Here is an 11,765-nt window from a genome sequence, read left to right as displayed (position 1 = left end):
CGCCGAGGGCACCGCCCCCCTACCCCGCTGCGAGCCCGTGCGGCGGCCCGAAAGGAGTCCCCGCTCCGCGGAGGGGGCGCGGGGCTGTGCTACGACCCCCACGGGCTATAACAGCAGTGACGTAGGGCGGGGGTCCTGCGGCTGGGGGAGGTCGCAGGGGTGCGGTGGGTAGGGGGAAGCGGAGGGATCCCGTTTCCGCGCGGTGGTAGATGTAAACAAATAGCAAGGAAAGAAGTCCCTCCTTAAAGGCACCGCGTCCCTTTTTTGTTTCGGGGTTGTGCAGACCTGCGCTCCCGGATCTGCGACCGACCTGCGGGGGGGGGAGCGGCGGGGGCCGGCAGCGGAGTCGGGTCCTGGTTCTGCCACCCCCCCCCCCCCCCCCCCCCCCCCCCCCCCCCCCCGTGACGATGTGCACCCAACACGGCCCCTGGGGCCCCACAAGACAGGGTGGGGTGCTGGGAATCCGTGCCTGGGGAAGGGGCCCTAGGGCTGGGGGGACACTGGGGTAAAAGAGGGTCACCCGAGATAGGGACCTGCGGCCGCAGTGGGCAGTACACGGCGGTCCGTGGCCAAGGAGTGGGGGGCAGTGCAAAGGAGGGGGGGTCTCTGTCCGTCCCGCCACATCGGCTGGGACCCCCCGGCAGTGGCACAAGGCTCGCGGACAGCAGCGAACGAGCACCACCGGTGGCGCTGCCGGCACGAAGAGTGTGCCACAGGTCCCCAGCAGCCCCCATACCCCGCGGGCAGAAGCTGCCGTCTGCCCATCCGGGGCCAGGAGAGGGGGAGTCCCCGAGATGCAGGGTCCAGGAAAGGGGCTGGTGTCGGTACCGGAGACGTCGGTCCTGGAGGAGAGGCTGCCAGGCAGTGAGGGGCAAGGCAGTGAGGGACCAGGCAGCTGCTCTGTGCCCCTGCCCAGGGCCCGGTGGCAGCCACGTCTCCCCGCAGCAGGACAGCAGGCACCGGGGCTGGACTGAACAAGCAGCTTTAATTGAGGCAGGTTCAGATGTCCAAGCACTTCATGGAACCAGTTTCTGGGGACGGGGTAAGGGGCCATCCCCTGATGCCCACCCAGGCTCGGGGCTAAGGTCTGGTAGGCAGCTGGACCGTCTGTGTGCAGCAATGAGATCCTGGGGGATCCCACCTGAGGCACGTGATGATCCCACACTCCAGTCCCTGTGGATGCCGGTGCCAGCGGTGCTGGTGAGGCCCTGAGCGTGACAGTTGCGATTGGTGGAGCACAGTGGCTGCTCTCCCTCGGGGCCAGGGTCCCGGCCTTCAGGAAACCCTGGGCTGTGCCAGGCGACGCCCTCATCGATTGCGTGGTGCCTCCCTGGCTCAGCAAAGCAGGATGAGGAGGGAGGGTGCTGGCACCCCGGCAGGGCTGTCCTACGCCCCACTCGGGGCCAGTGATGGCAGTGGGGATACAATGGTCACCTCTTCCTGCCCTGCCAGCGGTACAGCAGCCACTGGGTGACGAAGGGCCAGGTGACGAGGAAGAGTAGGGTGTGTGGGGAAACGGTCAGGGACCATGGGGATGGTGCCTGGTGAGGGGACAGAGAGAGGCGGGGTGGAGAGGGAGGCAAAGGTGTCACTGGTGTCACCAAATATCCCCCAGCCTTCTGCCAAAAGGCAGGTAGTAGCAGGCCCCCGGCACTGCCTGGCCCTCCTTGTCACATCCATTACCCTGTGCACATCTGGCACCAACACAATTGGCCCCAGTGCCCAGGCACTGGGGACATCTCCCCTGGGATGTCACCTGCTCCCCAGCTGATGGACCCTTCCCTGACCTGTCCCCACCATCGCATGCCCTACCTCCAACTCACCTGCAAAGCAAGCAGCTGGCTGGGCTCTGTCCCAGCTGCATCCCCCTGCAAGACAAGTGATGGTTTGGGCGGGGGGGGGGGGGGGCCGGTGAGGACGGGAACCCCCTTCCAGCCCCAACATTCCCATGAGAGGGGGGAACAGGCCAAAGCCAGCCCACTCCAGGCTGCTACAAGGGACCTGATGGTGCAGCCGGGCTGGGACCCCAAGGGCAATGGAAATGATGGGGGCAGTGGTCCCTGCCTGTACCTTGGGGCAGATCAGAGCAGCACCAGTCTCTGCCCCACCAGGTTGTGTCACTGAAGCCCGAGGCCTCTCCACTCTTGGGGCACCTGGGGCTGCCTGTTTAGGGACAGGCACCCATTCTGGCCCCACCACCCAGTGTTGGTGTGCAGCATCTCCCCACGTGTCACGGCACGCACCTGAGAGGAGGTGAGTGTCTCCAGCTCGCTTAGGCGCTCCAACACTTGCCGCATGTCATCCTGCAGGGCTTGCACCGTGCTGGCCACACAGGCATCCAGCTCCACCACCAGCCTCGGGCTGAGCTCAGGGGTGCTCTCAGTGTCCTGCTTCCCCCCGGCCAGCCAGAGACCTGTGGGGTACAGAGATGGGCACTGCTCAGCAGCGGTGGGGCAGGGACAGTGTGTGCAGGCTGAGCACCCCTAGGATCCCCCGGCACATGCTGTGTGCCATCACCCAACATGAGCAACGGATCATAGAATTACAGATTGGTTCGGGTTGAAGGGACCTTAAGATCATCCAGTTCCAAGCCCCTGCCATGGGCAGGGACACCTCACACTAGACCATGCTGACCAAGGCCCTGTCCAGCCTGGCCTTGGACACTGCCAGGATCATGTCAGGCTGCCTGCATGCTGCCAGGCAGACAGAGCAGGGAGCTCCCAGCCCAGCCCTGCTGCCCACATCCCCATCCACCAGTCAGCCCCAGGCCTGTCCCCAGGCCATCATGTCCCCCTTGGCGTGGTGGTGGTGGCAGGAGGTGACCTCCAGCCCAGTGGTGCATGTGGGCCACACTTCACCCAGTGAAGGCAGGATGCCAAATTCTGCATTGCTGCCTCCCTGCCAGGCCACCAAACCAGCCTGGCTGCACTCTGGCAAACACTCGATAACCCATGCTATGAGCAGGAAACCAGCAGGGGCTTGTGCCAGCCCCACACAAACACCATCACCCCAGGGACAGCCCAGCCTGGCTCTGTCAGTCTTGGTACAAGTGAACTCCCATGGTCAAGCAGCTCAGGAGGGTCTGCACAAACATTAATGGGGACGAGATAATGGTGAGAGGGGTGGGCTGTGCGCAGGTGAGGTTTCAACACCACCTCTGCTGTCCCCTGGGTAAGGGTGGCAATGACATCCTGGAGCAGAAAGACTCCAGGGTGTGTCTGGGGAGAGCTGCAGAGCTTGGCAGAAGGCTCCTTGTCCCCTCTCCACAGCAGAAGAGCGTGGGGCCTGGTTGTCCCCAGACATAAGCAGCAGCAGCGGGTGGCATTTGGTGAGTGGTACCAAAGGAGCAGGATATCCCCAGGACCAGTGCTTCCAGGCACACAGCCCAACATCACCCAGTCTCATCGCAGAGAAGTTGGTGGGCGCCCACCAAGGACCACAGGCAGGAGCTGGGCACAGGCAGGCAGGGCTCTGTGCAACCTGAATGCTGCTGGGGAGGAGCCGGCAGAGCATCCTCCAAAACAGCAGCACAGGGGATGTGACCTACAGTGATAACAATGAACTGCTTGGAGACCAATAGATGAAGAGATAGGATGCTCAGGACTTCTTGCAGCTACTGAACAACCCACCCCTGGGTGCTGGAGCCAAGGTCTGTGCCCTGTTGGGGCCTCATTTCTCTGCTCCACCCCAAACAGCTCCTGAAGTCTGACCCTGCTGGCCGGGAGATGGGGAGGGAGCAGTGAAGGAGGCAAGGGCTGCACCCACCTCTCTTGGAGCCAAGAGCTGCAAGCCCAGTGCTGCTGTTCCCCTCTAGTCTTCTGCCTTCACCCTGCTCCCCTTGCCCAGCGCCAGAGGGGGTCAGGGGCTCAGGCCCGGCCTGGCCACCGTTCCCGCAGAGCACCAGAGGCTGCCCAGCCTGCACAGGGGAGAGAAGAGCCCTGAGCCTCCCGTTCACCTCTCTGGGGGCTACGTGGCACAGAAACTGATGCCAGGGCAGAGGTGGTACCTCCCCCCATGCCCCATAGCAGCAGTTCTGGTGGTGGAGGGTGTGTGTGTGGGGTGTGAGTGAAGCCAAATCTCACTGGCAACACCAGTCAGTGCCTGGTTTGGGAGGTGAGAGAGCTCTAGAGCAGCAAAGTGAGGCACCTGGGCTTGAGGTGGCACAAGCGCCCCAAGGAGAAGCCAGGCATCTGTGTGTCTCCCTCCCTCCTGCCCACTGAATCCACTTAGCCTCTTCACAGCACCTTGAGTGCTGAATGCTGCTGGTGTTGGCCAAGCTGCCTGGTAGCAGGGAGTAGAGAGCAAGCGGCAGGGGTGAAAGCAAGGTGCAAGGTGCCCACACCAGCCCCGCTTGTGGTTACTGGCCTCAGCGCTAGCAGTCCACCAGTGCCTCACTGGAGCGTCACTGCAGGAACAGGGGTTGCTGTGAGTGGTGCTGGGGCACACTGACAGCTCCTCAACCTCCCCTCAGTGATAGAGATGAGGTTTCAAGAGGGACACAAAGCACAGAGGGAGCAGTCATGTGGCCCCATCGGTTTTGGGAGTCTCACAAGGCTTGCAGGATGGAGGTGCCAAGCAGCGGCACGGCAGTGCCATGGCAGTAGGCAGAGGTGGGGGAGCAGACAACAGAGATCTGCCTGTGGAGTACAGGCAGGGCAGGGAGCAGAGGTTGTGCTGGACTCCAGCACTTCCCAGCTCTCCATTACCTGCTCAGGCTCCATCTGCTCCACGGTATCACAGTACACATCCCCTTCAGAGTCACTGGTCACCTGGGTGCCCTCCAGTGCTGCGGTGGCAGGAGCCAGTGCCCCTCCTGGAAGGGAAGCACATGGCTCAGCTGAGGGCACAGCGGTGGTTCAGCTGTGTCCAAAGGGCAGCTGAAGCTCAGTGCAGCCACAAGGCAATAGGTCCACAAGTGGGCAAGAGGGCAGCATCTGCATGCACAAGGTGAGGCAGGAGAACAACACTGGGGCACAGAGGAGGAAGGAACTGGCTCTGTTACTACCACCCGGATCGTGGCCATGACTCCAAGGACCCAATTCTCCCTCCTCCTGCCCACGGCGTCACAGAGCCCTGCTTGTGGCACGCACATCCCAACAGTGTCACTTTAGGGTGGGCTCCCTCTGCCTTGGGAGAGGGCTGCCAAAACCCTGGCACAGGGGTGAGCCCATCCAGCGGGATCCAGGGCCCTGGCTGCTCTGGCAGGGAGCAGGTACCATTCCCACATCCCCTCTGGGAACCTGGACCTTCCAGGGCAACATTTTCCCAGTCCATGGGGAAACACCCTTGCCTTCTCACTGGAGCTTAGCAGAATCAGGTCCCTCTACACAGGTAAGAGCAATACAGAGTCAAACCAACATGCCCAGGGTTACCCCGGCAACAAGAACAGCACCAAGAGCAGAACCCATGAACACCTCCAGCTCGCTGTGACTTGGGCAGTGCCTGAAACACCGGTGGGGTGGACCAGAGGAGTCTGAAGCCAAGACCCCTGTGGGCAGGGGGAAGCCAGTGATTCCTCCACGGGTCTCTGGTGGGTGCTTGCCACAGGGAGACCAACCTGGCCCATGCTGCCCATTCTGCTGCTCCCTGGGCAAGGCATCTTTGTGGTGCTCTGGGGCCAGGCTGCTTGCTGGGTCATCCTGGCTGGGCTCTGCAGAGGGGAAGGACAGAGGGGAGTTAAAGCCTTCTGGGTGACCCTTGAGCACAGGCTCTCTGTGACCCTGCCAGCATGGCTGGAGGACACACGGATGTGGGGACACCCTCCAGGCCAGGAGCCTCTGGAGACATGCAGCAGCTGGCAGAGACAGAGACTGGCTCTGTTTGCCAGCAACCCAGGAATCAAAGTGAGCTCCAACAGTCAGCAAGGTCTACCCCATTTCACCCCGCTGTGGTCCCCTGAGTCCCCACAGCAGCAGGCAGAGGGACCTGACCAACAGCTGGGTGAACACCAGTAGGTGACAGCCACTGTCCTTGTCTCCTAGCAGGGTACACAGCACACACACGGTAAAAGAGTTTAACACAAGAAGCTTTGGCTGGGAGAGCCTTGCCCAGCAGCACACGCCACCATCAAGGGCTTCCAGCAGGCAGCAGTACTCCAGCTTGTGCCTAGGGCAGCTCCCTGCCTGGGATCCAGCCCTCCCCTTCCCACCTTAAGCCCAGCCCCATTTCCAGCACCCGGGACTTTGCTCCCTGCTCCGGGCCAGGCAGGTATGTAGTAATGCTGCTCTGCCTGCACATCTCCACTATTCTTAACCTGCCATTCCCATCACATCAGGCCTGTGCCCGTGGGACTCCCCTAAGATCCCAGCCCAGGCAAGGAGCCCCTCAGGGAACATGGGCAGCTCCCACTCAGCACAGGACTTAGCACCAGTGCTGCTCAGCTCAGGAACTGTCACTGTTCCCAAATTCCTCCTTAGTATGCATTGGGATCCACAGGCGTGGTCCCATCACCTCACACATCACTGCCAGGACAAGCCTGGCTCCAGCACCAGCCCCGTGCCCACAGGGCTGACAGAACAGCACTAGGCCCATGTGTGATAGGCCTCATCACTGATTCCCAGCTGCTTGAATCCTGGCCTATGTATAACAAGACACTGGTGAACACTCCACTGACTGGAGAGCCATTAGGACCCTGAACCACTCATGATTTGGCTTCCAAGTGCCACTTCATGGCTTGTTGACTTTGTAACTAAACAAAACCAAACCTGCTCAGATTCCCACCACACAGCACCTCTCTCAAAAGTTCTGCAGCTGCTGAGGGCCCCTGCTCTGCTCTCACCTGCTGCAGCGTCTAAAATCCCCTTTCTCCTCCAGATTATAGGTAACAAAAGCTGCAATCGTACAAAGTCATAAGGTGAGTCTGACAACCTTTAACACCAATCACTCAACAGCTTAAGAAGTTCAGTGGTTTAAACCACCATTACAGGCTCCTCCGGCTCATTGGCTCCAGACGCTACCAGCTTTAGGTTTAAGCAATAGTGTTATTTATAAGTGACACTGGGAGAGGATGACACTGCCAAGTGGGTAATGACCAGGAGCTCAGACCCAGGTTTTAGATTCCAGAGAAAAAAAACAAGACTGTTTGCCTTTTAAAAGGATTCAGCATCAAAACAGAGAACAAAAGCACCTGGATACCACAGGAAGGAGCAGCTACCCTGAGGACAAGCCTTATAGCATCCCTGTTCGATGCAGAGGGTGGCAGTAGCTGTCAGACACATGAGAGATGCCTGGGGAGAGGCAAGGAGCGAGTGTAGTTGTCAGCACTCTTCCAACATTAGCAAAGCACTGACAGTTTACACACCAACTGCAAATATACCCTGAAAGCTCATCTACTGCAGATGGGCACAGCCAAACCTCGAGGCATGTGACCAGCAGGTTCACTCCGTGGTAGCCAACACCATTCTGAACCACCACATCCAGCCCTTTGCTCCCTTGGGTGCTTCTCACAAGTCAGATACACTGAGGACTGCCCTGCTCCAAGGGCTGGACAGGTCCCCAGACACCTCCCAGCATGAGGCAGCAGGCACAGGCACGGAAAGAGCTGGGAAGGACTCTTCTGTAGGACAAGGCAGCCCCAACAATCCTGTTTCTCAACCCCAGTTTCTCCACATCCCCTCTGCTGCTAAAATCGGCTGGCCTATTTAAGTGTTTACATCAGATGACCAGACTCTCTGTACACAGCCCACCCTGCCTGGAGGTGGGCCAGTGCCAAGAGAAAGCACAGCCTCCCTTCTGCAATGCTCCGTGGGAGCTGATCCCCTGCACTGCTGCGTACAGGGACTGTACAATGCTAAGGGGCATTTGGAAGCCAGATCTTAAGTTGTCGCCTCAAAGTTTTGTGGAGAGAAAGCCCAGACTGAAGAGACCGTGTCACTTGAAAAGCCACTTGCTTGGTGGTGACCAAATAAGCATCTCAGGAATAGTTGTGCCACAGCAGGGGAGTCAGTGGGACGTGGCGCTTCCATCCTGTGTCCTCCTCAAGGAGCAGGATGAGCACAGCCCAGAGGTGATGGCCATACCGGTGCAGAAGCAGTGAACAGCAGGAGCAATGTGCCACGAGAGAAGAGTATGGCACAGAGGTGAGGGATGTGCTGGGGTCAAGCGGGGCACAGTGGCTCCCACTCACCCCCTTTCCTCTTGAAGAAGGCCTCGGGGGGCCGGGGCATGTCATGGATCACCTCATAGAGTGGCTCGAAGTACCTGAACATCTCCTCTGTTGTCTCATCCATGGGCACCGTATCAATAACCTGGGGAGAGACAGACACAGCTTGGGAGGGGCACTCCTGAGCACCCAACCCCAGCCACCATACCCCCTCCCTGTTACCTTCTGGGCCACCTTCTTCATCTCAGCCACGTAAGCCTCCATCGCCTCCTCCTTGGACATCCTCCCCAGGCTGTTCCAGGCATCCCTGCGGGGCAACAGCAGCCGTGAGACTGGGAGGAGCGGGCAGAACCGGGTCCGAACCGGGACAAGCCCTAGCGCCGGAGGCCTTACCACTTGTACCGGCCGATGGGGTCCCAGAAGCCGGGCCTGGGGCCCTCGCAGCGCCCCGCCGTCGCCTGCTTGTAGTAGCTGTAGAAACGCAGCATCTCCTCGTAGGAGGGTCGGTACGAGCCTGCGCCGGCGATGGTCCGCCGCGGCGCTCCCTGGCGGGCTTCGTCAGGAGCTGCAGCGCAGCGGGAAGTGCACTGGGACCGGGACAGGGGGTGCACCGGGATAGTGAATGCGCTGGGACGGCGACTACACCGGGAAAGTGAGTGCACCAGAGTAGGGCACCAGGTCAGTCCATCGGAATAGTGACCCTGGGCAAAGGAACAGTATACCGGGACAGTGGGTACACCAGGACTGGGACAGTGCATCGGGACAGTGAGTGTACTAAGACAGTGCACGAGGATAGTGAGTGCATGGGGACAGCGAGGGCACCAGGACAGCACACCAGGACAGCACCAGGACAGTGGTGCAATGCACATGGACAGTGCACCGGTGCAGTGCTCCAGGAGAGTGCAATGAGACAGTGCACAGGGATAGTGCTGCATTTTACCGGGATAGTAAACAGTGCACTGTGCAGTGCACAGGGACAGTGAAACTGGTACAGTGCGCTGGGACAGGATAGTGTGCCAGTGCACCAGGATAGTGAACCTGTGCACTGTTCCAGTGCACAGGGGCAGTGTAATATGATAATGCACTGGGACAGTGCACCAGGGCAATGCACCAGGACAGTGCGCAGGCACAGTGCACTTCCAAACCAAATAATCCCATGGTTCTGTGACAATCATCCAGGAAACAGGCCATGCATGGGGACACTGAGACCACATGCTATGACATCAGGACAATGCATGAGGACAACGCACCAGGCACAGGGACAGTCACTGGGGCTGCATAGTGAGGATCTTGGGGGAATGTGTTAGAGTACTGGGACATTGCACTGGGACATGGGTGACATGGGAACATGGGTAATCTGGGGGTACAAGGTGCTCTGAGGATGTGGGATGTTATGGGGTTCGCAGGCCACCACCCTAATCCAGACTCACCCAGTGCTGGATGCTGGGATGGCAATGCAAAGCAGCTTTCAGCAGCCCCATGTCATGCTTCATCATCATCCCACACTACTGTTTTCCTACATTTGGGGGAATTTCCTTTATTCCCACATCACAAATTCCAAATTCAAGTAGGGGGACATTTCTTCCCAACCCCCCTAATTCCCATCCCATAGCCCCTGGGGCAACGTTTCCTCTACATGGAAAATGACTTTAGGAACGTGGTGCAGCTGAGTGTGCTAAGCGGACCACAAAGTGCTGGCGTAGGTTGACTGAAGAGAACAAACAGACGATGTTTCTTCTTCATGGACTGTCTAGAACAGAAGATGTCTTGTGATTAACCGCAATATAAACATAGGAAAATGTAGCCTGCGCTATTTGATTAAGAGTGGTGATTGCTCAAGTGATAGCAGAAATTGCTAATCTAAGGCAAATGTTAGCTAGAGGCAATAATAAGGAAGCGGTGGTTGAAAATGGTGATTGGGTGACCTTTACATGAAAGTATGTGTGGCAGTCTTTAATTGGTTATGTGCTGTAATGCCCTTGAAAGACTAAAGTATATAATCATCTGGTGTGTGCTAAATAAACAATTCTGTACCTCCATTCTCAGAGTCTGTGTCTCCATACACCACAAAGGGCACCCAAACAGGGAAATGAAGATGTGAAGAGAATTGCAGACCGATGGTAGCTGCAGAAGCCCGGTGGTGTACCCCATTTGGCTGGATGGAGGGAACAAGCTGAAGTAGAGGATCCTCATAAGATTCATCACCAGTCGCTGGACAGCTAAGGTGAGCAGTCGTGGGTAGATAGTCTGAGGTATTGATTCTAAATATGGGTCAAGGGGCAACAAAGGAGCAACACCTCCATAACAATTTGCTGCAGTGCATTCTGCAAAGACAGGACTTGAAGGTAGCCCAGCTAGACTTAGACTATTGATGTGAATCAGAGATCATTGCCCCTGGTTTCCACCAACCAGCTCTTATGATTTGACTCTGTTGCAGTGAGTGGGAGAAGAGTTGCAGACAGCCCAGACAGCAAAGCCTGACTCCTTAATGGGACATTTATTGACTTGGCACTTGGTTTATTCAGCCTTGTGAGCTTTGCAGCCAGCGGAGCAGGTATTGCAGAATGTGGCAGCTTCTAAGCCTGATATGGCAGAAGTGGCAGGGGGGCTGCAGTCTTTTGAACTGCTTGGCCCTGACGCAGGCCCAGCTCCCCCACTGGTGGAAAATTCTGATGAATCATAGGATCTCTTTGATCCTGGACTGATTGACCCAGGGACAGAACCTGATCTATACCCACCACTGACACCTGTGAAAGTTTTGGCTGCTATGGCCCCCACTGCTGATGAAATCCTGCAACAGCAACATAAACACTTGTCCCAGTCCTCCGTGGCACGACCACCACCAGCTGCCCCTCTGCTGTAATGGGAAAAGGAACATGGTGCTGGTCTTTTGAACAAATGTAGAGAGGAGGCATTACAGCACAGTGAACTGCAGCTTTCGCAAGCCATGCCAAGCATCTGCAGACCCAATCAAACTCCTGAGTTTGGACACTTACCTTGTGATGTGGTGAAAGAAGTGCAGAAATCTGTAAAAGAATATGGTTTGCAAGCATCTTGATGAATTTGCTGCAAGGCATAGGAGAATCATACACCATGACTCCCTTAGACTGGAAATCTCTTCTGCGCCATGTGCTGTCGGCAGCACAACACTCAGTATAGTCAACTGAATATCATGATTGAGTAGTAGCACAATCAATGGATAATCTAAAGAATGGTGTGGCAGTTGGGCAGGCAGAGTTGTTGGGGGAGCGCCAGTATGCAACAGGAGCAGCTCAAGTGGCTTTAAACCATGATGTTTTTACCCAAGCAGCAGATCTTGCCATTGGGGTGCTCCATAGGCTGCCAGATTTGAGTAAAAGGGAGATCTGACAAGGGGCACAAGAACCCTATGTGCAATTCTTTGATTGGTTGCAAACAGCCATACAGCAGCAGATTGATTCTCCTGAGGCAGCCAACTTGTTATTTTTTCAACTTGCTATTGAAAATGGTAATGCCAATTGTAAGCGAGCAATAGCTCCATTACGGAATCAAGTTAAAACTGTGGCTGCCCTCATAAAAGCCTGTCAGAATGTTGGGTCAGAGCAGCATAAAGCTGAGCTGTTGGCAGCAGCTCTAACCCAGCAGCTGACTGTTGCTAAGGCAGCAGTGGAATGTTTTCTCTGTG

General features: G+C 57.4%; 1 protein-coding gene across 1 annotated transcript; it reads right to left on the bottom strand.

Moving 5' to 3' along the window:
• Window positions 1-1,213: 1,213 nt before the first annotated feature.
• ACBD4 (acyl-CoA binding domain containing 4) lies at window positions 1,214-11,196 on the bottom strand. The gene is made up of 11 exons (XM_057411227.1): window positions 11,098-11,196; window positions 9,787-9,851; window positions 8,495-8,740; window positions 8,324-8,408; window positions 8,126-8,246; window positions 5,558-5,650; window positions 4,707-4,813; window positions 3,766-3,916; window positions 2,244-2,413; window positions 1,824-1,868; window positions 1,214-1,541 (listed from the first exon to the last, which is right to left on the bottom strand). Exons 1-11 carry the CDS (start codon window positions 11,194-11,196, stop codon window positions 1,431-1,433), a joined length of 1,293 nt encoding a protein of 430 aa, XP_057267210.1. The 3' UTR covers window positions 1,214-1,430.
• Window positions 11,197-11,765: the final 569 nt, after the last annotated feature.

This window comes from Pezoporus wallicus, unplaced genomic scaffold (assembly GCF_028554395.1).
Source record: "Pezoporus wallicus isolate ANWC-B61680 ecotype Strahan unplaced genomic scaffold, APGP_CSIRO_Pwel_v1 contig_13145, whole genome shotgun sequence".
In the NCBI taxonomy this organism is placed as follows: domain Eukaryota; kingdom Metazoa; phylum Chordata; class Aves; order Psittaciformes; family Psittacidae; genus Pezoporus; species Pezoporus wallicus.
Note: the sequence above shows the minus strand (reverse complement) of the source record. Positions and strands in the feature narration are given on the sequence as shown.